At 41.7% G+C, this 27,943-nt stretch overlaps 1 protein-coding gene and 1 long non-coding RNA gene across 10 annotated transcripts in view; one reads left to right on the plus strand and one right to left on the minus strand.

The window, feature by feature from the left end:
* Positions 1–18,227, minus strand: part of CASK (calcium/calmodulin dependent serine protein kinase) — a 187,195-nt gene extending 168,968 nt beyond the window's left edge. For 8 of the 9 annotated variants that reach the window (XM_030282940.4, XM_030282926.4, XM_030282892.4 and 5 more), the window contains exon 1: positions 17,948–18,227. In XM_030282940.4, the coding sequence (XP_030138800.1) occupies positions 17,948–18,006 (59 nt within the window). In that variant the 5' untranslated portion in view covers positions 18,007–18,227. The remainder of the gene's footprint in view (positions 1–17,947) is intronic. The other variant, XM_030282883.4, reaches the window with a different exon arrangement.
* LOC140685009 (uncharacterized) overlaps positions 17,310–27,943 on the plus strand; it is a 77,125-nt gene continuing 66,491 nt past the window's right edge. Inside the window, exon 1 of the long non-coding RNA XR_012058105.1 lies at positions 17,310–17,840. This is a non-coding gene — a long non-coding RNA (uncharacterized lncRNA). The remainder of the gene's footprint in view (positions 17,841–27,943) is intronic.

A 27,943-nucleotide genomic window follows, 5' to 3' on the forward strand; every position in this document is an offset into this window, starting at 1 on the left:
CTTCACCTTTTTTACAGTCTTCATTTCTTTGTATTTATCCTCCGTAACGAAGTTTTGTATGTTGGATCTAAAATGCAACTATAATCAATTTTACAAAATTCTAGGTCAGTTTTCCTTAAATAATGGCATCTATTCTCCTTTTTCCTTTTCCCACCATTTTTTTTGGATTTGTTAAAGCTCTCTTTATGACCCTCAATTAGTCTTCAATTTTTACCTCTACTACTTTTCTATTATTGCACAAAAGACAGTTCACCTGGAAAAATTAATAAATCAAACTGACTCTTCAAAGCAAAAAAAATCTCAAACCACAAAACACCAAACAAAAAAACAGCATTCATGAGATGAACTGTACACAAACAGCCAGAAGGAGCACATCACACTTTAATGGACTGAGGTGCTCTTCCTTACAGCAGCATGGAACAAGATGAATAAACAGCATTAGAAGCTCCAACCTGTACAATGCAGTTTCCTTCACAGGCAAGAATACAACCTAAATTCCCCACTACCTGTTGAATTGTGTATTTTTGGGTACAGAATCACCCAGCTAGAACAACAGGACTGTAGAGCTCCACATCTGATTTACTGGTCCAGAATGTAACTATCAACTCTTTTCAACTCAATGTGAAATTAGGGTAAATAGGAAGCTTTAAATAAGTATATAATGACACCAGAATGCTTACAAAGTGAACCACAGCCTACAGCCAAGGCTCTGCCAGGCTTCTCGACAGAGAATTTGGGCAAAACCTTTGGTCTAAAGATAGTCCTGAATCAATTCCATTTAATACACAGATGTAGATTCTTCTTTGACAAAAGCAGTGGCTGGAACTCACCAATGACTTAAGCAGGCACATTATATGACAAAAGCTAATTCTGAGGGGGGAAAAGAATGAAATTACATTTTAGACATATAAAGCTGGTTTTTTTTAAATGTAGACCTTCATCCCTAGAAACCGCCTATTTACTGCTACCAGGACAAAAAGCCCTATGACTAATTCAATGCCATTAAACCAAAGATAAGTATCCCTTCAGCTTGTCACAATATAAAATCTCAAACTTTTAATTTGCTTTTATGTGTAATAACCGGTAAGAGATGTGAATATGCTCCAAAAACATCTGCACTGGGGATATTTGGAAAAACATAATAGTTTTATTCATCTTAAAGCAGCAATGGCAAAATACTAATTAAGATAAAACTTGGCAGCTCAGTATGAGTGATAGGTCCAAAAACGGCAAAAAAATGACATCTTTAGCTTGAACAGAGCAGCATGAAAATATTTCAGCAGGTAGTTTTCTCTGAGTATATATTACTTTTTCTGATGTAAGGTATCTGACAGTGTTCATTTTTCAGACCTGAAGACAAGTCAAGGGGGTGGAAGTCCCAGAAACTGAATGAAATTCTCACAAAACATAACATCCAGCTACCACAATAATAATAATAATAATAATAGTAGAAAGCAGAAGAAAAGAGGCTTGCAGATGCTACAGTAAATGCATCTACCTGCCTCAAATTCGGGTGCAGACAAGGCTCGGTCTTGGCAATGAGAAACTGGCAAAAGACAACTGAAATGTACACTGTGACTCACGGTGAAAGACTTCTATAGACATGGCAGGAGATTATAAATCTGACACAGCCTTCGGCAGAGATGCAGCTTCAGTACAGCAACAACAAGTAGAAAAAAGTTTCAAGGCTGTTCCACATAAATCTTCCCAGCTGGAATAAGGCTGAATGCTGAAAAGAAGGATTTAGAGCCAAGCAGTTTGTATAAAACTCGGGTTTTTTTCCCCCCAATATACTGAAAATTATGCTAGGCATGTGCTTTTAAAACAGGCAAATGAACAAACCCATTTTTGCCCCCACAGACACTTATCAGCTTATTATAAAACTCTCTTGGGTAAGCTTAGGCTGTATTTCAGAATTGAATGTACTAATTAAAGTAAGGACTTGCAGCAGCTCAGCAAGGTTTTCTTTCATCAGTTTGTTCAAGCATTCCTTTAAATTCTATCATATCTTGCAAAAAAACCAAGTCTGATTTACTCCTACCTGAAGATCCAGTGACATGCTAGAAGGAACCAGGAATAATGATGGTCACAATTACATGTTTTTTCTCTCCACATTCAAGTGAGAAGCAGCTGAGCAGGTCAAGAGCTGCCACCTTAACTACCCCTAGTAATGGAGATCCCATTCCTGATTATCAGTGCAAACTCATAGTACAGACTGAATAATCAAAGCCCTCTTTCCCCATTTTTAGGTTAAAGTTAAACTGAAAAGACTAAAGCAATACTGCACACTTCTTGAGACTCAGATCTTGCTTCTTCCTTCCCTCTGGGTGCAGACTTGAAATGCAAAATAAATACAATCTCCTGTATATATACCTTGTGTCTGCCCTCTCCAAATACCAAGGGGATGATTCCCACTCCCTAATTTATTATGGAAATCTTACTCAACACCAACTTCTATAGCAAAAACCAGATCCTATGGCCAAAATCAGAATGAGAATAATGCATGAAAGAGTGCTAAAAGATATCTAGAAATCAATTTAGATAGTTCACAATGTCACAGTTCAACTGTATGTCCAGGGTAGCAGCACTTGGGTTGAGCCACACTTACAAGATCCATTATTTCCAACAGTTTGCTCATTTCATCTCTTAAGGAGAAAGAACTCCCTTCATATGGCTAGAAAACTCCATCTTTGCAAGTCTTGTCCTTCCTACAGGTATCTGCCTAAACAAAGCTTTAAAACAATTGCTTTATGTCAAGGGTTTAGTCCAAATGTGATTTCAAATACAAGCTGGAGAAATACTATGCCAAACTAAAAGCATTTTTTAAAAAAAGTGTATTTTTTATGTGTATATTTTATACATATGCTAATGACCTCCTGATCCTCCTCTACATATTTGGCTTTTTTTTTTTCCTTTGCATCATTAAGGGAAGGTGCTGGTCTGGGTCTCAACAAATGAATTTCTAAATGTGACCCTCAAGAAATAGACAATTGTGTTAACTATGTGATACCCCTCTGTGACAAACCAGATTCCAAGCACCACCAAGACAGCACCACTGAAAGGCCCCTTCATCTACTAATGTTTTCCAGCACATGACAACCACATGTAATTAATCCACTGAGAAGCCAAAAATATTTGTCTGGGAGATTAAAAAAAAAAAAAAAAAAAGTATAATCTGTGCTCTCCTTCCAAAGATACAGACATGTAATCTTTTTTCTGATAAACTGTTTTCCTGGTTTAACTGTTTTCATGGTTTCCACTGCTCCCCAATTCCTATCCAGGTGAAGATTAAAGTTTTAAGATTAATTGTACTGTAGTTGGAAAACTGGCCAAAGTCCCTGAAGACAATGACCAAGTGCGAAACTTATGAAAGGGGTGAGGGAAAAATACTTTTTAATCTGATTTTTTTTATCCATCTAGTTTAGCCACCCAAAAGAGCAAGAACATGAACAAAAATTACAAAAAGTGGGGGGAAATACAGCTCAAGGAACACAGTTTGATAAGATTTTTACAGGTTTTTAAGAAACTTTGTATACATTTTGCTACATAAAAAGCTTTGAAAATGAACACTTGCACAGAAACTCCTTTCTGGACAAGACAAAGATAAACTTGAGCCGTGACATTAATACTGTGAATATTTTCTACTACTTGCTGTCAACATCCTCAGAAGGAGATAATTCCCATTTTGCAGACTTGCCTATAGAAAGCTGTAAGATTTTCATACACTGCATAAACATTATCAACTGTTTACATAAACTAACATGGACTACAATTTCAATAAATTGTTTTTATGGGAACTATCTGACTATAGTTAGAATGTCTACTACTAGACACATTTTCTCAAGAATTTATATCAAGAAATAATTTTAACCAGTAAAAGAACATATGCTAATAATTTTTAATTAGCAACTCACCTTCAACATAATACAACCCTTTTTTCAGTCCACTCTGAATATCACCAAAGATTCATAAACACACTGAGAATTTTGGACACTACTACCATATTTACCCTGTTGATTACTAGCTCACTAATACTGAACAAGAGCCCTTCCCAAGGTACCTGTTAAATAGGAGGTTGGTAACATAAAAGGAAGTTGGTAACATAAAACATGCTCTACTGAGAAACAGGACTAGGGAGGACTGTGAAAACATCTGGAACTACTTGGGGAACAAAACAACAACCACAAAAACAGAGAATACTTTCACATCAGATCCACACTGTTCTCCTTCTCACTCCTACTGCATGCAGTAAGTATGCCAGGATCAACAATATGCTCCTGATTCTGGCTATAACAATTCAGCTCCCATCCATTAAAGCAGACAAAAAAAAATAGGGGTTTTGCATGTTTTGCAGGGTCTTAACTCAAAACAAGTGAAATACTTAACTAGCACTCAGTCAAATGTGATTTTGGACTTAGCACAGCTCTGTGCATTTGAGCCACTCGAAGGAATTCTGATTAAAAATTTTTGCACATCATTAAAGAACAGCATATTTTCTGAAGCTTTATAAACAACACATTTCCAAAGAGCATTAAGCTGATAGGATAGAAGATCATATTTATGTTTGTTAGAAGTGAAGGAGAATGGGCAAAAAAAATTTTGCCAGCCCATTTACATGTGGATAAATTTAAATAAACCTAACCCAACATACAGTGTTGATAAAATCTCTGACATACTAACAGGGCAGGATCACACACCCCTTCAAATGAGTTTATTGGTGCAACATCTTCCACAAAACATGAACTCCTGCACAAGACACATTTCAGATTCTGGAGATAAAACTTTCTCCTTTCTCTTGGAGATTTGTATTTCGGGACGTCATTTAATGTGAGCAGTAGGTATGTAACTTTTCCTGAGATTTCAGGAGTTATCCTGTAAGACAGCATCAGCCTAAAGAAAGCAGCAAGGAAAAAAAAAAAAAAAAAGCAGCATTTTAAAATTATTTTTTGTGGACCACCCCCAACTCCCTGCTAAATCACAGAAATTAGATGAAGTAGAAAATGTGAAAAGTACAAAAAGCACGTTCTGCTAGTCAGAGTATACAGGAAGAAGTGGAGCAGGTTTGTATTTATTAAGTATAAAACACTTGTTTTATAAGTTGTTACTGAAAAACCCTTGTTTTCCCAGAAATTGATTGGGTAGAGAAGCATGGTTGCTAAGACAAGTAGGCCAAGATCTTATTTCCCCCTGGTGAGAAGAGACCAGATAAACTTCCTTCTTCCACACATGCTCACAGGAACACAACTCCACTGCAGAGAACCACCTCTCTTCCTTGAGTTCTAGGCAGAAACAGTGAAGCCAGATAAATTTACTTTTTCCATGCTGCAGAGGCAAAGTCAACCTGCAAAAAGAAACACACTTTCCTCTATAGCTTTTACAGCTATTACAGGGGAAAAAACCCAACCCAACCAACCAAAAAAAGAAGTCCCATTAAATATCAGAACTATCATCAGGACTTTGAGACAGTAACAGAACAGGTTACCCTGTACCACTCCCTCTACAGAAAACAAACACAAGTCTCAACACTACAGTCTCAGCTGGCTGCAGATTCAAAGATAAAACTGTAAAATGATGACACTTTTTCAAAGGTTCTCGTAACTCTGAGAAACCTTTTGTTAGCTCAGGTTTCAGACACTGAAACTGCAGTTGGATTTTGCAGCAAGCCAGTTTCCATGGGAGCAAAATTCTGACTGACAGCCATCCTACAATCTGCTGGGAGCCCAGTGAATCTGAAGAAAACTGAAGGAGATCTCAGTCTAGGCCAGAATACACCATGTGAAACTTCATATACAAGTTGTTAGGAAAAGTTGATAGGAAAAGAAATGTAAGTCTAAGCAGGTAAAAAAAATCCAGAATAAAACATTGGCAGAGCTTCCGAGGAATGACACATTACAAAAGAAATGCAAAAAGAATGAAAACTGCCAAAGAAACATTTAAGAACCAAACAGGTGTATTGACACTCAAACTGGAAGAAAAATGCTGGCACTGAAGATACCAGCAAAACCCAAAACTGTTCCACATTCAATAACCAACCAACAGAATAGACTGTCTTTATCACAGTAAATACAGTAACAGGAGCATGACTTACAAATTTTAACTGCCAAAATGAGAGCAAAAAATATAGGAAGTTTGCTTATTCACTACAGCTGTATCTGAAGGTGAAACAAAGAAGAATACAAGATATTTCTCCTTAGAAAAACTCCCTAATGTATTCTCAGGGGAAAAAAAACCACAGGGGACAGCTATTTTCCTCACTGATACAAGCTTTACAAAACAAATTCTTCTAACAGCAGTCATGAAATTCAGCTAAAGTCTGTTTTTTTAAGAATACAGATGAAAATGCAGGACCAAATAGCAGCTCAAGATAAATTTCATCAAGAAACTAGAGATGGCAGCAAAGTCTCAAGCTAGCATCTGAGTGTAAGAGGAAAAGTTAAATTAAAGGGAAAGTTCTGAGTAATTCTTACAGCTTTGTCCAAACAGTAAACATTTCAAGTTGCTTTTTTTTTTTCCTTTTTCAAACAGTGACCAAAAAAAGGAAACCTATCAGTAAGAACAGCTACAAACCACTGTAAGGCTCTATTTTTAAATGCAAAAAGTTCACAGATACATTTTTAGCACATCTGAGAAACAGAATTTGAAAGCAGCTTTCAGCAAAATATACATGTTTAAATTCTAACATGCATCAATATTCTCACGAGTCACCACTGACTTCTGAATGTTTCAGCCATATATGAAACCACATTTCTGTAAGGTATTATTCTTACATTCTTCCTTGTCTTTGCAACTTTAACAAATACTGAGAAGCTGGATATAGTCTGGGTTTTGAGAAGAGAATTTCCCAAATTAGCTTTCTGGAAAACTTTAAATTTTTTAAAAATACATTAGCAATATGAAAAACTAAGTCCCATTCTGAAATACAACCAATATTCAGGGAAAGAATCACAGAAGTTTCACAGAGTGACCTCACCTTTCTCTTAACTGCATCCCTGAGAACAATTTTAGGTTATACTTCTGAGTTTGCTGTTTAACACAACACCTAAAGGATGCTAGATATTGAAAAGCAGCATTTCAAGAGACATTGTAACTCACCAGCATGGAGAATACCCAAACCAACACTTCTGCTGTGGATTTTGCCTCGCTGCTCCCTGGGACATGTTCTCAGAACTTGTCAGCCCATGCTCATCGTTGCTTGGAGCAATCCTCCTGAAGTCGGGCCACTCAAAACCCTTCCCTAGCAGACACTGCCTGCAAAAGCACTCACCAGGCTAGAAGATATGGGAATCAAAGGTATTCTTAAACACTCCCAGCTGATGTTCTATGGAATCATTTAAAAGCCATCAGATTCACTAGGAAGGGAAACAAAGCATCCATGATGATCATCTTCACAAAGCAAAAATCTGATTCCCTGTTCTGAGCAAATTTTAAGTATTTCAAACACACAACACAAAACAACTCTACAGTCAGCAATCTATTTGAAAACATCTCTTACCAACACAGCAAACAGACAACTCGAACTTTTGACAACTTTAAACTAAGAATCCAAGTAAGAAGATTCATCTGCAAGAGCTGAGAAAGTATCCTCAAAGTGTATCTCAATGGCAGCTCGGAAGTTTTGAATACTTTACAATTACAAGTGCCTGCAGCTGATTAAAAAAAATTGACACACTTGAGATCTAATATTAGGGAAAGAACTTCTGATATTTTAAGCACCCTGTTTACTTTATGCTTTTAAAGATAATTGAACCTTAAGGGCTGAACATCCGAGAAACTTAGCCAACAGATAACTGCTTTTTCCAGAAAGGAAAAAGTAAGAAAAATAATCTCAATCTAATAGCTCTGAGCAAAACAGTTCTGTCTGACCTTCAGTTTTGAAAGCCCCTTTTGTTTCTTTCATATCTGTAGTGCTGAAGGTCTGAAATTAAGATACTTGCAGGAACACACTAAGAAAGAGGCTACTTCTAGTTTGGGGGGCTGTAGAAAAGAAAAACAGTTTTCTGTAAATGGAAGTTGGTACTTTTCAATCTAAACTTGATCTAGATGCACTAACACAGAACTTTTCCTAAAAAGACCTGAAACAAAAACCCAAACAAAAAACCCCAATAAAACAAATAGACAGAATGCAGAAGTCAATAAAATACATTTTACATTTAACTTTTGAGCAAAACAAAATCTGAAAATAGGTGGCTTAGGAAAACTTTTGGCTTAAATTTCTTCAACATTCCTAAATATGTTATCAGAGCTTTTGCACACAATCTCACCAGAACCAGAAATAACAGATTTGGTTTCTATAAAGATTAGAATTGCTCCCAAACATCAAAGCACACTTGCTGTTCAGAGTACACTCAACTGTGAGCATTTTAAGCTCTGAAGAACCCAGCAAGGCACATGCACATTTAGATTTGAAGAACATCTAACCATGTCGGAAGCTAATATTCTTCAAAGAATTAATTCAAATATTCAACAAATAAAAATTCCAGACTTAGTTGCCTTCCTAATTTAATTGGCTGTGTCACCAATTAAAATCCTGAATGAAGTGAGGTCTTGATGTAAAGTTAGTGCTTATTTTAAGGGAATATCTATGCATATAGGAAGAAGGAAAAAACAAATTAAGGCTATAAAAACAACTCTTTTTTTTGTGTGTCCCTTCAAAAAAGTTTCCCTTTTTTCTTGTCCTTCCCTTACCATTGTCTGGATTATTGCAGAAAAGGGTTTGGAAGCTAACTTCTTGATTATACAAAAAAGCCAAACATGCTTTAAAAAAAAACCTAACAAAGCGTTTTATGTTATGGTCTTAGTAATTCACTGTTGCCAAAGGCGAGAAGAGGGGAGAGGTGCCTGCACACTTTATCTCTCTTTATCCCTGAGTCTTCTACCTGAGCAAGCCCTGACTGCACTGTAGGTCTGGTCAAGGCAGTGAAAACAGCAGAAAAACCACGCAGCAAGTGAGTATTTCTGTAGTGCACCTGGCTCAAACAGATCAGGTGAATATGGGAGTTGGCACAGGGGAAGGGTGGATCATTTTGGGCACATAAAGAGAACAAGATCTCCGAGAGCAATGCCTCCTCCTTCCAGCAGCAGCAAACTTAATTCAGCTCCTGTTGCAGGGATGCCCTCACACACTCTTCACACAGGGCACAAAGAGGAGAAAGGCTACTACTGCCATGTTTACACAAGCTCCAGCACGGCTACAACTTGTCACAGCTCTCCTTCACGAACCATGATATACTTACTGAGGCTGCAGAATCACAAAGGTGCAGGATTTTGCCTCAATTCCCACCCTGGTTCCTGCTCTGCCTGCAGCCAGGCAAGTGCTGAGCAGACAGGTCTCTTCTCTAAACCCATCCAAACACAACCTATCTACTGCTGCTGCACTCAAGTTCAACCCTGGCAAATATAAAGAGCTCCACAAAGCTCTTTTCTAGGAAAAAATACTAGTTTGGATCACTATTGGCGTAGAAAAGCTCCTATCACTTAATATATAATTCCCTAAATTGTTTGTCATCTTCACAGGCTACCCTCACTCCCACATCCTCTATCTCCTAATCAGAAGGAGTGGGGTGGAGGAGTGGTTTGAGGAAGGGAGATAAGATGACCTCACTTGCTCCTTCGCTATCCCTTCCACTTACAGGTGTATTGATCCCCCTAATTGAGTGTAAATGAGTGCTTTACCACTGTTCAGAACTGTTCCCCTCTGTTCAGTATCAGGAGCAACATCTGGAGCCAAAAAAAAAAAAAAAAAAAAAAAGAAAAAGGAGAAAGTGGGCAGCTGACAACTCCATTTGGATTATCAGGATTTCCCTGGAGCAGTGTGGAAGTACAATAGGAACACACTCCTTTGGCTGCCTTCTCTAAGCTGGAATATCAAGGACAAAGCCAAAGGTTTCACTTGTAGACCCTCTCCCCAAAATAAAAGTGGGAGAAAAAAGAAGATAGGGGAACATACCTAAACTCTGAGATGGTCAGAACAAGCTAAACTTTTTTTTTTGGTGGTGTTATATCTACTTCACAGACCCATATAACAAGACACCTAGAAAAAGATTCCATGAAGTTCTGAATATCTTAAAGACTGAAAGACCTGATCAAAAATTCCCAAAAGTCAATTACCTTCCAAACTCTGGTAACTGAATTTATATGAAGTCACGAATTACCCTAGAATAATGTGTTCCTAGGAAAGGCACACTTTGAAATTCTAAAGGTTTCTTAATCTCAGCTGCAACACAACTGACACTTTGATAAGATAAAACTAGTTTTGCAACGTGCCTTCAAGTGCTTCCAAACAACTGAACAGAACACATTTTGAACCACTCTAAATGTCTGTACACCCCAGCTTTTACATCTAAAAAATTTGTTCAGAGGAAAGTTTTGTACAAATTTCTCAGTTCATATATCCTAGGAAATGTATTCAATATTAAATGGTAGGAATAACTGCTTATGTCCACATAATCCAGAAAATAAAATTGAGATGTTAGTTAAAAATTAAATCAGAGTAGCTGCAAGCAGTGACCTCCCATTGGGTAGCCAAAGAAACAAGTGAAGGAGCCAAGTAAAAATCTATTAAACCAAATGCTACTTAGAATCCCTGGTGGAAGGCAAGTATTCAGTACTTCTTAAACAGAGAATGAACTTTGTAAGTTTGTAAGAACTATGCACCAACTAAAAATGTTTTCATGTGCTGAAAACATGTTCTAACTCCTGACTTCTGAAAAAGTTAAGTCAATACAGAAATTGGCAAAATATTGATAACACAAGAATTCTGATAAATGCTAAGCCTGGAAGGAAAGCACAGCCCCACTGCACCTCAAACACTACAACAAACGAGAGAAGAAGGTATGGACTAACTTTCTGGCTACCCCTTCTTATCCTATTCTAGGAAAAAAGTGATGAAAGTAAAAGAGCAAAGCACTCGTTAGCCAAGGTACATTAAATTCTGTCCTGTGAGAACACATTAGGCAATAGCCCTCTGTTCTTTTAGTCCTAAATTTATCCTGTAAAAGTTTTTTAGTAGTATCTCTGGAAAGACTTTGCTTCTCATATCAACTGAAGCGAAAAAATAAACCCTTATTACAATGTAAAGGCCCTTTATGGTCAAGCTCCAAAAATTATTTGAACCTTATTCACTCGTCTCGCCTCCAAAAAAAGATACTGGCAAAAGGGAGCTTAAATACCCAGTGACACAAAGGTAACTGAAATGCCTCAGTTTTGCTGTGCACTGCTGTTTCCAACAAGGTCAGCATTCCTTGCACCAACAGACACCTCCCAAGAAACACTGTAACCCATTCTGAATCCAGCACAAGTTTTATGAAGAGAAGGTACTAACTTGGCAATGAAAATACATTTCAGTTTACAGCTATGCCGAACTTAACTCTCTTCCCATGCTTTAGATGTCTTACTAAGGTATTCTCTTACACACTTAACTGATGCAGGCAAAGAAAAATAAAAGTTTCTTGGGGTTCTTTTGGTGGGAATAGCTGATGACTACACCATCTCAAGAGGCAAGTCTAATTTTTTTAACAGGTAGGGATGATAGTCCTGGCCATGCCAATAGTCACGCTGTATATTAAAAAAGAAGGTACTCCATTCATGAGAGTTATTTTTGTCAACTCCACAATTTGGCACAAAATACCTACTTATAACAACTACTCATTTCTGGAGTCATCCTTCTTTAGATGACACATTTAATATGACTACAAGTTTCTGAGAAGTGATCTTTGGAAACATCATACTGAGGTTAATAATGCTTGATTACCTTTCATAGTAGTGACATCTGTATAAAAGATTATAGAAAAGCACAGTGTATCAGACAGAGGGTTAAGTAGGTGAGTGGTTGCTGACATAAAATACGTCTCTCTTCTTGCCCTAATATTTCTTTAACCTGGAGCATTTTATCTTAAGTATTATATTTGAATTGAAATTCAAAAGATTGAATCAGGAATCACTTGAGTCCTGAAGCCTGGCCCCTATTTTTCTGAAGCTTCATACTCTTTTAATAAAAAGATCAAACTCCTAACTTAGCAAATCTTCAAGTCAAGGTCAGTTTTTTTCATCCCACAACTTCTCACAGACATCTGATCAAAAATCTCAGTAGTGAACTGGTCTAAAATCTTCAAACTTTCAGGCTGAAATTACACAGGACTAGTCTGCTCAGATTTGCTCATTTTCAAGGCTTCCTTCTCTCAGGTGATTAAACACATAAACGTATTTGCAAAGCCCCTGCAGAATCTCACAGTTTGTATTTTCCCACATCAAATTCCTCCAAACTCCCCTCTCAAGCAATCCTCAACTTCTCAATCACTACACCTTTCTTGTTTACATCATAAGAATCACAGAATCATTAATGTTAGAAAAACACCCCCAAGATCATCTACTCCAACCTCTCACCCATCATCACCCTGTCAACTCAACCATGGATGCACCGAGTGCCACATCCAGTCATCTCATGAACAGCTCCAGGGATGGTGACTCCTCCAGCCCCCTGGGAAGGTCATTCCAATGCTGAGCAACCCTTAGCAATTCTTCCTCAGGAAGGATGTACACAAGAATGCTGCTCGTTATCAATATTAGAAAAAGCCGTACAAATAGAGTAGTGGTTGGAATGTTGTACTCTGCAACCAGGTCTGTTCATTTTGTTCTGTGTTCACTGCTTCTCCTAAGTAGGCAGAGCCTCTTAAGTAGAAACGGGTCACAGCTACAGCTAAAATCCATAGTAGAATAACTTTGCCAAGGATATACTCTAGCAATTATACTTACAAATAATCAACCACTATTTTCCTGAAGAAATGCACATTATGACCTCATGCTTAAATCAAATATTTATTATAATCTGTTACTCTTCCGTACTCTAACAGAGACAACAGCCAAGAATGTTTTATTAGGAGAGAGTTCCAAACAGCACTAAAAATCTCAAAAGCTAAACTAGACAAATCAGTTGCCATATTCCCAAGAAGTTCCCTTCCCTCCCCGCTCTTTACAGTGAATACATACTACAGTTGTTTCACACTTCCATTTGACTTGTCATTAATTACACCCATCAGTTATTTGCATTGGTTTTACAGGAAATGCACAATCTCAACAGTGTACTAGAATAAAAGTATGTTTGAAAGCCAACAGCATTCTAATGTCTATGAGTGAAAATGGAGGCAATAATGAAAAACAATACCACTGAAACCATCAAAATACCTCTACATAGTTTTGTTACCACAATAATTACAATTATTAAAAGTTCTAGGCTTTTCTTGGACAAGGAATCCATAAGCTCTGTCATCTTTTTCCTTGAACACTCACAGTCTGAGGCATAAATCTAAAGCACCTCCAACTCCAGGTAAGAGCTTAGGATGGAATTGCAACCACCTTGTCTGACTTTAGTGGGCTAGAAGCTTTCAAATTTTAATGAAAAAAAAAACCAACCAACCAAACCCTGTCCCATGACTTTGCATCCTCAGCTCAGTGGTGCTCCAGTAGTGTTGGCAGCCTGGAAAGGAGAAGGGAGAAGGGAGCAATGCCTGCTGGCTCTTGCCCTTTAACTACTCTTCACTAGGTGGAAGAGCCCAAGCAGAGAGATTCATCCCATCAGAGAGCAAAGAGGGATGAAAACAAACTAAAATCCTTTAATGTGCAGTGCAGAAGAGGATTAGCCTTAACCAAGTTTGCAGAGAACGTCCTGGAAGCTCTGACAGCATTAGCACCAAACATCATGCTATCCTTGGGTACTGGAAATGCCAACAACTGCACCACTACATACACAATGGCACATATGGCCCAGAAACAGAAGAGAAAAATTACAGAAATGTACCATTTCAGTGACTATTAGTATTACAGAATGGGTCAGGCTGGAAGGGACCACTATGGGTCATCTGGTCCCAACTCCCTGCTCAAGCAGGGTCAACCCACAGCACATGGCACATGTCCAGATGTGTCTGGAGTATCTCCAGTGAGGGAGACTCCATGCCTTCTCTGGACAATCAGTTCAGTGCTCGGTCCCTGCACAGTGAAGGAATTCTTCCTCATGTTCAGGTGGAACTTTGTGCATCAATCTGCCTGTTGCCTCTTGTCCCACCGCCCCACGGAGCAGAGGCTGGTCCATGCCCTGACCCTCCCTGCAGACACTGGCAGACAGGGATGGGGTCCCTCTCTGCCCTCTCTTCTCGGGGCTGGACAGGCCCAGCTCCCTCAGCCTTTCCTCACTGAGATGCTCCAGTCCCTCCATCATCTTCGTCACCCTCCACTGGACCCTCTCCAGCTCCGAGTCTGTCCTGTCCTGAGGAGCCCAGAGCTGGGCACAGCACTCCAGGTGATCCTCAGGGCTCAGCAGAGGGGCAGGATCCCCTCCCTTCACCTGCCGGCCATGTTCTTCCCAATGCACCCCAGGATTAGTGACTTCAATTGTGACCAAAGCCCTTTTAAACACAAATAAACGTCTATCATCTTTATCCCATTGTATTTACAACTTAAACATTTGGAGAAATTTTAAGCAAGTCCTACTGTTAGAAAGGTCAGACAATTTTTATGGTTCTCCTCTAATGCTAACATAAACTGATATACATCTTAAGAGGTATAGAAACGTAAAACCAGGTAATTTAAAATAAAGTCCTTGCAGAACAAGGCTCTATCATAAAACCCTTGCCTCACTCTTCTAGATTCAACACCTACTGAAGGCAGGCATTCTCTCTCTGGCATAAAGAAACCTCCTGCTACATGTATGTGGAGCTCCTAGAACAGTCTGCACCTTGGATGAGTAGCCAAGATGTTTCAATTTTACACCTACTATGTTTTATAAACTACTCAAAGCATTTTGAATGAAGATTCTAATAAAAAAAAAACAAGTACACTTAGCACTACTATCTGTGAGCTGTCAATCAAACACATGGTCTGATCCAGCCTTAAAGATTTTAGACTGTGTACTTCTCAACCAATACACAGGGAAAATTTCTTCAAACTCACCTGGAAACAAGTTAGGAAAAAAAATGGCACACTTGTATTTTTCATCACTATCACTTATCCTGAGATACGTCAACACATTTTTGAAGGCTAATAAAGAAATCCCCAATTTACTTCTTGTTGAAGAATGTTTGTGTCAGTTGAAGAGAAAGTAACCTCAAACATAACACGTTTGGTTAAATAAAAATACATGACTAATGTTAGTGTCATAAATGCCACTTTAAAAAGTTCAATGAGAAATTGGGATTGTTATTCCAATTTGTATTTTCATATAGCTTTCAGCAATGGAAAGGTATACTGGAAATATATGCAAAATAAGATTTCCCCTAACATTTTTTTCTAATGAAAACATGAACTAGAATTTCTCTCTATCCGTCCTGGCCTTTCTTTCCACCCACACCCCTTAAAATGAAAAATGCATGCTTGCAGAACTTAAACACACTAAATGTCACATAATAAACAGTTTATCATTGTCATTCCCATCACTTCATTCATATACTACTACCCTGTAATTGTTCCTCACCAAAAGCTATTATTGCTGCATTTACTCAAAGTCAGTCTTATCAGTTTATTGTATTTAGAAGTGTTTAAAGCTTATCCTAAAGATCAGAATATGCCTCAACAAATTGGACTGTCTACTGTCAGCCAGGAAAGTATCTCCTGAATTCTCTAGCAAATTGTATGGCAACTTCGACTAAACACTCAAGACGTTTTACAGGCAAAGACCTCTTTCCCACACCCTTTATGAAAATACCTTTTACTACCTTAAGTGACACTTATCTATTTAGGAAAGATAAATTACACATTTTAGTATTTCATGTGTCCGAAATGCAAATCAGAGCCAGATGTGCTAGCTGCAAGAACTAAATCGCTGTACCAATCAATAACAAATCCCAGGGACATGCAGACATTTAGTGTATGTTTCACTGAAAGATGTTTGGTCAGATGCATATGTAGCCATTCATAGCAGATTTACAGCAGCTTTCCTGAAGTTTCTTATGGACAAGCAAGGTGGTACCCAGAATCTGTAAGCTAAATAAAGATGCTGCACCTCTGGTCCCTTGGAATCTACCTGTGTAGCACTGCAAAGAAATAGGAATACCACTCATAAATTGTACATGAAAGTTGTGTGTTTATATTTTAAATATTTGGGTTTTTTTAGAGGACAGACTTGACATCTGTGTGGAAAAACCTGAGTAATCACTACCAGCTATCAGCCCTTCACACCACCACTGCTGCTATTTTCAGTGATACACCCTGTTTTCGCTACAGTGTTCTTGGCATCATTGTGCTGCTGTGATTCAATATTTATCTGTTAGATCTAGTTACATCACAACACCCTCTACACTACCTAAATCTGGTGTGGAACTTCTGCAGCTAACACCTAATCCACCGGTTTTCAGCTCTCCCTTCGAAATTCTCCAGCCACGGAACAAGAAGTCAGTGGAGATGTGCAAACATCTGGCCCCCTGCGAATCGATGATCCATCCTCTGAAAGGGTGTGCGGTCATGCATAAGCACTGCACCTTCCTCCTAATGGCAATCGGGCAGGAACAAAACCGAGTGTGAACTGCAGTGGTTAGCATAAAACCACTTGTGAAAGGAGTGTGCCAAAAATTGTATTCAAAACACTTCAATTACAAGAGTTTTGCTCCCACAGAAGCTCCTCAACAACATCAAGTCAAAGCAATCATATGCCATTTATGATGGCAAACAAGGCCCTTGGAGCTTAATATTTTTAAAAGTTGTGCTAGGAGCAAGGTGGTAGTGTCTTGTGAAACAACAGAACTGAGTGCTAAACTTCTGCTGACAACAAAGCCACCTGCTATGTCCAAGACCAACATTTCAGCATAATCCCGAGAAAAGATTAATTCTAGAATATTTTTAGCCCTGGCTTTGGAAGCAGACAGCACTCCATATACACTGAAAAGCATCAGGGTGGAGAGCGGGCAAGAGAATACATGCAGGAAACATTCTTTGTTTATAACCAAAACACGGTCAATTATTCTCATAAAATCCATTGTCACGAAGAAAAAACTCCCAAGCACACTGAACAGTGTCACTACTAAGGCTTGCAGAGCAATCTCAGCTTTGGAATCAGACACACGGAAAATTAGGCAGTCTCAGTATCACTGTATCTTTGCTGTCCTTTTTGCAACACAGACACAACTAGAGAAAATAAATGAAAGACGATGAAGAAATAAAGAATGCATTTCAAAACTGAGCAGTCACAAAAATACGGGGGCAGGGGAGAATGGAGTTCAGCTTTAATTCTTTATCGCCATCTGATTTGGGGGAGTCTCTGCATTTTCTTGGTGACTCGAATTGTCATTTTCATCCAACAGTGGTAACCCGAAACAGCAGCTGGGTAACGCCAGCCAGAGCCTCAACTCCCAGGTTTCGTACAAGCCTCGAGCATCGGTTTAACAGCAGTTGCATAATAAGACTCAAAAGGCCAAGCACTCCTCCTGCCTTGTACATCTCCATTTCCACACGAACCAGAGTGATGGATCTGGACGAGAACCGAGCACTACCCGAGCGCCACTACCAAGCTGGTTATTATGCAGCAAAGAAGAGGAAAACCCAACACCTGGCGCACAAATATGCAGACACCCAGTGAATAGGTGGATCTACGGAGAGCTATCTTCCCTTTCCCTTCCCCAAGAGGCAATCCTTGATGGGTGTGCCAGGAATGGGATATCGGGGGGGAGGAGAAGAAAAGGGGTGGGAAGTGGTTGCCGCTTGCTGCAGCCAGGCTGAGCGATGGCGAGGTAGTTAATCATGGTGGCTGAGGAAACATGGGGTCACTTCTCCCCCTTCCGCCTCCCGTGTGACGAGGACGGTGGGCACCGGCCACGGGGGGGGGACCCGGACCCCGCACGGACCCGCCGGCGGCGACTCAGGTGGGTCCCGGGCGGAGCATCCCGGTGCCCGGTGCGGGCGGGGGGCGCGGGGCAGCGCTCCCCCCGCCCAGCCCTGCCCTGCCCTGCCCGCTCCCCGCCGCACTCACTTGCCGATCACCTCGCAGAGCTCGTACACGTCCTCGAACAGCACGTCGTCGTCGGCCATGGTCCGGGCGGGGGGGCTCAGCCCGAGAGGCGGCGGCCCCGGGGACGCCCGGCTCCCCCGCCGCTCAGCGCCCACCGCCACCACGGTAAATCCCGGCCGCTCCCAGCGCCGCCCGCCCGCCCGGGGCTCCCGCGGCCGCGCCGGGACTCCCCGCTCCTGCCGCTCCTCCTCCGCCTCCTGCCGCGGCCGCCGCCGCTCCCCGCGCGTGTCGCACCCCCCGCGCCCCCGCCTCCCACCCCCCTCCCGCCCCCTCCCTCCCGCGCTCAGCCGCGGCTCCCGCGGGCGGCTCCGGCTCAGCGGGGCGGCGCGGGAGCCATGGAGGGGATCGGGGCGGGCGGCAGCGCCGGGTCACTCCCTCGCCGGGCGGGAGCGGGGCGCGCGTTCCCGGGCGGGCGGGCGGGCGGGCTGGAGCGCCGGGAGGGAGGATAATAGTGGGAGGGGGAAGGGCGGGAGGAGCCCCGGCGCGGGCGCCGATTCCGCTCCCGGGCGCGAAGAGGAGGAGGCGGCGGCGGCGAGGCGGCGGTCGCGACAGGCGCTCGCGATAGGCGCTCGCGGTACCGAAGGGCGGGCGCGCGCGCGCGCGTGCTCCCGGTGCCGCCGCCGCCGTCACGCAAACCCGTCACGGGGGCGGGCGCCGCCGGGGGCGCGCGCACGCACGCGCACACGGGGGGGGGGAGCCACGCCCCCAACCGCCCGCTCGAGGGGTCCGGGGAGGCGCGAGGGGAGGGGGCGCGCGCAGGCGCGGTGACGTCATGGCGCGGGGAGGTGGGAGTGGGTGTGACGTCATGGCGCGGGGGGAGGGGGCCGGGGTGCGGGTGCCGCTCGCTCTTATCGCCGCTATGGCCCTTATCGCCTTTATCGCCATTATTTATCACCCCCGTCACCCGCATCGACCCCGCGGCCGGCACGGGGACGGTGGCGCCCGCGCTCGCACGAAAACCGGGCAGTGAAGAACCTGTGTGCGAGCCCACAGCTCTGTCCCGTGCTTTATTTTTCCTTGTGTGTATTCCAGCGGGATGCAAGTGTTTTCTGCGGCACCAACCGGACCGCCTTTGTTGTCGGGAGAGCCGCTCTTTATCCATCGAGCGGTGAATTCGCCTTGTGGCAGCGCGCCTTCAGCCGCTCCAGCTGTGCGGGCACCGCTGGCTCCAGCCGCGTGGAACAACGCGCGGGAGACATCGGGTGGATTTTAAATCACCCGAGTGCCCCCATCATTCATCCTTCCATAGTTTTCAACGTGTTGCACGTGTGTGCTTTTCCAAGTTTTTTGAAAATTTGGATGTTTTGTGGAAGAAAGCAAAGCTCTCTTGAAGGAATTAGTCGGGAACTCTTGCAGTTTACAAAAAGTATTTATTTCTCTCAAGGTACAGTAGCACACATGCAACTTCCCAAAACTCATTAACAGAGGTAAATTATGGAATTGTTCCCCAGACTGAGGGAAAAAAAACTATCAGAGCAGAATTATCTGATGAAATGGTTTAAAGATTGGCTTTAAAACATAGAGCTGACAACAACTTACCTTGTTCCCGTCTCCAGAAAAATTTAAAAGGAAAAAAAAAATCAAGAAAAGCAGTGCAAATAATTACATCTAATTAATTACATCTAATTAATTATATCTAATAATTACATCACTGCACAGTGCTGTCTTAAGGGTGAGATACATTCCTGTGGGTCTGTGCTCCACCCCATACAAACCTTTGAAAAATATTTAAACCACCATCTGCTCTTTGGACTGCAAACAAAAAGCTGATACATTTAAACCATTCTCTAAATTTCACACAGCTCAACGTGGGGCACCCATTTTTTCCTTTTGCAGGCCCACAAGGCTGAGTCCCACACAGGTCACTCAGTAAGAATTGTTGGAATATGGGTGAGTGTTCATTTTGAGGTGGAGTTGTCTGTGAAGCCGTCGTGCAAAGTTAACATAAAAAACAATTCAAAAGTGGACAAGGAAGAAAACTGCTGGTGGTGGATCTCTTCCTGAGCTGGGGCAAATGCTTTGGCTGCTCCAGCAGCATCACCTGAGGTGCTGCCTTCCTCTGGATGCCAAGTGCTTGGTGTCACACCAGGCCATATTGCCTAGGTGAGACAGTTTAAACTGAATAAAAGTTTACCAGGTGTAATATAGGGGGCCTTTGTGCCAAAAAATTGTAATAGAGCAAACACTTTAAGACGTTCATTGGACATTTGTGTTGGTTTTGGAAATAGGCAGCACATAAATGTGGCTTTCTGCTAAAGGACAAGATTCTGGGGCACAGGCTGGGGGTTTGTTGTGATCCTGGGAAGGAAGCTGGAAGACACAGGAAAAAAATGAGCTTTTGCTGAAGAGAGGTGATCCATTCCCTGGCATCCCGGGAATGCCAGGAGGCATCTGGCTTACTTGAGGGGTCTTGCTGCCTTCCAGGAAGGAGGGTAGCAGCTGCTTTTTTAGCTGATGCACTGAACTTACTCTTGTTTGTATGTTTGTTTTTGGTTGTTTTTTTTCCCCATCCTTGAGCAAAGAATGCCTTGTTAGAGAAGCCCTAGCATTCACTAGGCTCAGAAGAAGGAAGGTGGATCTATCAAACCTGTCCTCACTCAGTACAGGGGAAGAGTGAACACGGGTGCTGCCTCCTGTTTGAGTTGCATGAGGAGAATCTGTCTGAAGCAGGATTTTGGTGTAGATCTGGATCATAAAAAGTTGCATAGTGAGCCAGAAAATGCAGCAGAGATGCCACTGCATCAGCAGTTACTGGAACAATTGAGAACTGTGCTGTTACTCTGTTTCAGATTGAATGGGCTCAGGAAAATAGGAGCGTTGGTCTAGGACCCAGTAGCATGATAATCCGAGCATTTACAGGTGTGTTTGTGATCAGAAATTCCAGCCACACATTCAAAAGTAGTAATTCCCTTTCATAAGCAAGCATTTTTGATTTTCATCCATTTATCCAGTGTGGATCCTTATAGATTGTGGGATTAAATTAATAATTCTGAAATACATACATCTAACATCTCATCAAAAAGTCTGTAACCATAATGTTTGGCATACGAGCAGAAGAGACTTTGCACTTGAGACCTGAAATTATTTACTGGCAAGGTAATGGTCTGAAAACAGATCAGTTGGTTCAGAGCTGGGAGAGGGACTTTTTGATCAGGAAAGAGCAAGAGGACACTGAGTGTTCACATGAGGAAATGCCCTGCAGCCCCTGGTAGCCTTTCCCAAAGCACTGCACGTGTTTCAGCTGCCTGTCTGCCAAATTCTGGACAGGCTGGTTAAGACTGTGTATGTTTAGGTTAACCAGTTTTGCATTCAAAAAATGCTAAGGAGTAGCTGAGTGTGGGCTTGGGCGCTCGAAAACTTATTTCTTAAAATTTTGTGGGGTTTTCAAATTTTATTCACCTGGGGTCTTCTCGGGGTTTATGCATACGGTCTGCACAGCATGAGCCACAGGACAGGTAAGTTGTTCAAAAATTTGTTTTGGAGCAGTAGTTATCATTTATCCAAAGAGCCTTTGTGTTTTCATTTAAAATTTGATGTAAAAGGTACACGATGAAGAAGAACAAGAAATTTCAGTGGTTTGACAGTGTTCTGTTATCCCACAGATGTAGAAAGCACCAAATCCTGTTCCTCAGATTCCAATTGTAACAGGGTCCTGGGTGCTTGATCTGTAACCCAGATATTAATTTCCTCCCTCTTAAAAAGTTTGAGAATGACACTGAAGATCAGTATGAGCTGTTAGTATTTTGTAAGAGAGAATATTGCAGGTTTACCAGGTTTCTGACAAACTGCCATATTGTTTAGGTGAGTAAGTTCTGTGAGCTGAAAACTGTTCATACTTTGGGCAGTAGAAAACATGTTTTGGTTGAAATTAAAAGTGTTTTGATCACAGGCACATTTTCAGGGACATTTTACAGGGACATTTTCAGTCCCTGTAAAAACTGTTAGTGAAAAGAGCCTTCAAAAGCCATCAGCTGACCTGGAGTAGGTCTGAATGATTTCTTGCAAAAGTCTGTAATTAAATCAGCTCAGAATCTGCCATGTGGCAGGGTAGGCTGCAGCTGCAGAGCTCAGGTGTAGCACACAAGTTTTGCCACACTGTAATTAAGGAGGCCAGGTTTCCCACGAATACTTGTCTTAACAGGTGAGTGATGTTTGTCTGGGAAGATAAATCTCCAACTGCATTTTTTCCCCCCCAGTGGAGTTGGTTTTAAGTTCCTTCACAGTGTCAGTTCTCCATTGCTCCGTGAGAAGGAGATTCTCACTGCCACTTTTCTTCACTGAAGCCACCACCAGGTCTCTTTTCTGCAGCCACTTCTCTTCAAAAAGCAGTTGGAGCTTATCTCAAGGATCTGTACCTTGCCCCTGATTAATTCTGTTGGAATTGACCACCAGGTTCAAAAGGTCCTGGAAAAGTTACATGTAGTGTGAACATGGCAAAACCTCTTTTCCCTGGGCAGCAGGCTGAGAGGTGCCTCTTTGGAATGAGGAATTTGCTTTCACTGCCTTTGAGACATGGTGACCACATCCCCTTCCTCTGACAGGGCTCACACTGACCCAGGGCCAGTGACCAGAGAGGTCCTGGTCAAGGGAAAAAGTCACTTTCCTCATCTGGAATTAGACTGCACTCATAATTAAACAGAATTTATGGTAACACTACTGGAGATGGGCATTGAACTAAACCAAAGCTGACCCAATATGATACTGTCAGAAGTATCACAAGTCACCTTTCAAAATCAACTTCCAAAGGTGAAAAAGTCCCAGGTGAGAATAGCTGACAACATCAAAAGAGAGAGGAATACTTTAAAATTACACAGACCCTTATTTAATGGAGTTTCTTTAGCTATTCCTTGCCATTCTGCTGATTTTCCCCTTCCTTGTGTACCATGTAGGTGTGTCTTGATTTCATTACTGGAGGTGTTTATTTATTTCTCCCCAGCTGCAGCTTTTCCTCATTGATGAGTATGGATTAAATTATAATAAATGTAGAGGAAATCTCTCCAGGATGCTTTTATTGAAGCTTTTTAAAATTAAAAATGTCTTACAGGGGTTAAAACCAGGTAATAAAACCAACTGAAAATTCCAGTTATCTTTTAATCATTTGCAACCATATGCTACATTCATGCACCTATATAGAGAAAAATAATTAAAAATCACATTATAAAGACAATATCAAAATGCAAAGTACTAGCACAAAAAAAAAAAAAAGGAAACTAATTACCCTTTTATTTTCCTTTCATGTCTTTATTTCCTTTTTTCTTGTATTTCTCACTCTCCTGTCTTTTGTACAAGATTATTAAGCGCTTTTGACTAGAGAGGTGCCACCCTAATAGAAACTCCAGAAGGGCCCCACAAAGCTGAGCAAATGCCCAGAGGAGCTTTGGTGGAGATAAATGGCAGGGAATACTTCACTGAGAGAAAATACTGAGCTACACCATCCCTGCTGGATGCTGAATTTGGAACTGGTGGTTGCAGCTCTGGAAAGGTCCCTCAGACTCAGCCAGGCAGTTTTCTGGAACTGCTGCTGCGGGGTGCAGTGACAGTAAAAAAAAAAAGTCAAGGTAGTATTGGGTGTGTCAGGAGAGCCATGAAAACAAGGCAGAAAGTGTTATTTTGCCTCCACATAAAACTCTGGCGCACCCACAGCTAAAGGCTGGGACGTTTTAGGCCTTCCCATCTGCAGGAAGATGGCAAAGGAGTTTGCAAAGGAACAGAGAGAGAATGGCAACAAAAACAACCCAGGGATGAGCAAGGTGCCTTGCAAGGAGAGGGTGAAAGGCTGGGACTTGTCAGTTTGCAGAGAAGACACCTGAGGTAAGGTATATTGAGGTTTACAAAGGCATGAAGGTGAAAAATGAGTTGTTCCTCAAACCCTGCACTACTGAAACTAAGGGATGATCCATAAAGCAAGTGGGAAAGTAGTTTAAGACAGAACCTACTTTCAAAAAAATTATTATACACACACACTGGATAGCAAACTTTTTGAGAACTTTCTGCCACAGGAAGCTGTGGACACCAATAATACCAGGAGGTTCTAAAAGGAATGAAAGCATTTCAGGAATGACACATCATTATAACAAAACCCCTGGGCAGGTAGGCAGGGGTGTGCCATGGAGCAGGCCCGGTACAACAACAGTAGGTGCTGGGAAGATGGAAGGGTTGCAGGTTGTGACCAGGCTTTCATGCACTTTCAAAGCTATCTCCTACTGCCACCGCTCTGTTTTCCTTTTCAAAGGTGTGAATTCAGTTTTCACTACAAATTATACTGTCAGCTTCTCCACATTCAGGTGAATCCCCAGAAGCAGCACACCTGGAGTTCAAATAATCTCCTTACCCAGGAAGGCCACATTACTGATCTCAGTCTTCCCTCTCAGGTAAGGAGGACTAGGTGAACCCATCAGGGCATTTCTTATGCTCTCAGCCTCTTAGTTTTATTCTGTGATTCATTTTTCATTCCAAACTTTGTCCTTTATTTTGTCCCCATTCTGCCACCTATTTATTTTCCAAACCCTCTTTATGAGGTTTAAAATACCTAATTTTTCTTACTGCATTTCCCAGATCACTATTAATGTGCAGCAATGCAATACAAAAGCTGACAAGGTTTACAGTTGAAGGCTTCTAAGACACAGCTATGGCTTTAGCACTTATCCTATAGCCTCAGGGTAAGCTAAGCTTGCCACATTTTATAACTTTAGAAGAGAATACTAATTCTGTAAGTAGTTATTTACTAAGTATTTCATCCTCCTCTTTGTCATCCAGCTTTTTTCTTTTTATCCTGGTTTTCTCAGCCTCCTTTATTTTTTTTCAGATGGGGAGTCTCTTCACAGAAAAGCTAACATCCTCTGCCTGACCATTTAGTTACTTCCTGCTTCCTTCTCCCTCTTATGCTTTCCCTTTCTGGAGTATTGTGCTGGCACTACATGATTATTCACACCCAAACTTCAAGGTTGTTTTATACTTCATGAGTAAAACCACCTGCAATGGAAAGAGTTGGTATTGACTTCCTGATTGAGACTGGCCAAGAGAAAATTCGTGTAAACCTTTTAGCTGCAGGAATCCAAGCCGTAGGTGTTTGCAACAGACCTTTGACATTCAGCAGGAACAAAACTCCTGGGAGGGCAAAGGTGTAAGGTTTTCCATGTCCCATGAAATTCTATTCAGGTCTATCAGAGGGGAGAACTGGGAGAAAAATGTCCTTTTTTCCTCTGGCTTATGTTGGCAGCAGCACTCTGACAGCCATCCAAGGGGACTGGCCATCCTCATCCCTGGCAGCGTCCACAGCACTCACATTGTGCTGGGAGCCTGACACTCTGGCTGCAGCTGAAGAGCTGTTGGAAAGTGAAATTTGGAGACAGCAGAGAGAGAAAAAGACTGCCACACTTTATAACAGCTCTCTCTAGACCCAGTACACAGCATCTCTCTGATTGCTCTCTTTATGGGCTCTGCCTTATTTTTGAAGAAATTCCAGCCATTCTCCCTTGATGACCACCTGTGCACTGCACAGGGTCCAAATCTCAGCAGAGACTTCTGTGAGTGGCTTGGTGCCTTTTCATTTAGAAGGAAAAAAAATGCTTCCACAAAGGCAATTTTTTTTCCTTGGGAAAAGGCACTTGTGTGCTAAGTAGGCAACTATTTTTGTGATTGCTGCGCTACTTGCTCTCACTATTGGAATGTCAGGGGAGAATATAACAGAAGGTGGGAAGAAGTGGGAGAAGGATTTTGATTTAAGGACAGGAGAGTGACACATAAGTGAGCAAATTGTTATTTAGGCTGCAGGAAAGTGTGGTCCTCAGTGATGCTTTGCCTGGTGTTTTTACATCAGGTCAATATGCTCAGCTTCAGGCTTTTTTGGCCATCAGCGCTCATCTGGAGACAAGACTTGCCCTCAATTTTCTCTCAGCTCCAGGTGTACATTTCTCTACTCCTTCACCAATGTAAAATATGTTATCATAGAAGCAGAGGAAAACCAAGGATCATGGAAATATGTAAACACTTTCTAAAGAGCTGAAAATACCTGTTCTAATCTCATCTTATGCATGATGACTCCTAATCAGAAGCTCTGTCTGATGCTGGTGATGTCCTTAGCACAAGGAACACAACAAAATCTAGAAGAACTAAGTTCTCAGGATTATATTTTTAGAGTAATTTAAGAAGGACAAAACTCTAGGAATAATTAATTTTTCTGTGAGGAAAATAGCCAGATGGAACACATGGTGCTGACAGTCCACCCAAACCTCTGTCCTGTCAGAGGCACAGGGGCAGAGAAACGTCTCTGGGGCCAGCCCAGACCAGAAATGCACACTCTGTCCTTCCCATGCTGTCACCATTCAGATCCCTCTGACTCCCACGCTGTTTGAGTTCTCTCTGAGGATTTTCCATGCCATGGTGTCCATTTTGTGCTGCACACCCACAGACTTTGGCTGTGCCTGTGCTCAGTCATTACAGATGTCAGTAAAAAGCACCTCTTAGACTGGAAGCTTGAGTTCAGTCATAATAATTGATTATTTCAAACAAGGGCTGGACAGGCCAAGTGTTTTCTCCTTTCAGAAGACAGGAGATGTTGTCTAAAAATCTTCTAAGTATTTATTTGCAGTAATTGTCAGATCAGTGGGTAAATCCTACCATAAGTGGAAAAGCTGTGACTTACAATACCAAGAGGCTTGATTGGGGTTGTGTTGTCCTTCCTTTGGTGCCTTTGGTTGGAAGTATGAAGATAATCAGAGAGCAGATGTGGCCCAGAGTAGCTGTACCTGTCCAGAAGCATGTCAGCTCAAGGATGTGAAGGGCACAAAGACCAATAATGAATTATTGGTACAGGGAAAGGCACTTGTTTTGCCTTTGCTGTGCAGATACAGCCAGTGCCCAACTGGTCAGGTAGACCAAGATTTTGACAAGCTGTAGTAAATTCTGTTTTCTCATCCTGTAGGTTTCTAACAAAGAATCATATACAAATAAACTCATTAACTTTAGGCCTCAATGGTCTCCATCTGAGCTAATTGTCTGGGCTTTCTTTAAAGACAGTCAGCAGATAGAGACATTTCCGAGGCATAATCACTCTGGATATGCTGGGGATGCAGTAAGGAGCTCCAGCAATTTTCCCTTTAAAAAAATAGAGATTTTTTGTTTTTTCCTTTGATCTTTCAAAGGGGGATGCTTTAAACTCTTCTGTAAATATAGTAATAGATGCCCTAAAAGAAAAGGAGAAGATTACTAGCTTTTTAAAAAGCAATGAGAAAAGTATTTTTTCCTTGTCTGGCTTTCACAGAAATGAAAAAATGTCTCCTCAAGATTTCCGTGTTCTGGAACCAGCAGGCACCACAGAGTTTGATAGGGATCTGTCTGCCTTGGAGTGTGAGCTCCTAACAAGAGCAGAGCAATTTGTAGCTCATATTTAACAACTGGTTCAAGCCAGAACCTCTTAAAGACAAGGTTCTCAGCAACTTCCCTCTGCATCCTGAAATTAAACATTAACATAATAAGGAAGTTCAGTTCCTAACTTAATCTAACTTAATGAACAAACGCATGTTCAATTAGTCTGAGGTGCTCTGCACTGATTCACGGAGTTGGAAATATCTCCCAGAGTATCAATACTCTTGCTGTCAGATGGCAGCGAGGCTGTTAGCTCCACTTGTGCCACGTCCTGAAACAAATTCATCTCAGCCTGCTGCAGCTCTTGGCTGTCAGAATTTCTCAGGTGAAATGGCAGTGCTGGGGTTTCTCCTTTGGAGAAAGTGTCACGTATTCCTCTGCATCTGTCCACCTGGTGTGTCAAGTTTGTCTCTGGCCACAGGATATTTCTTACAGCATCATTAGTGTTTGCAGTCATTGCTCTTCATTGCCAGAGTTATTTCTTATGAAATGGTGACAGCTCCTGGTATCCCAGATTATTCTTCCCTTTTACCTTCCCCCACTCATATTTTTTCCCATGTAGCTGCTGGTTGCTGTGACTCTGACATGAAT

Source organism: Taeniopygia guttata, chromosome 1 (genome assembly GCF_048771995.1).
Source record: "Taeniopygia guttata chromosome 1, bTaeGut7.mat, whole genome shotgun sequence".
Taxonomy (NCBI): domain Eukaryota; kingdom Metazoa; phylum Chordata; class Aves; order Passeriformes; family Estrildidae; genus Taeniopygia; species Taeniopygia guttata.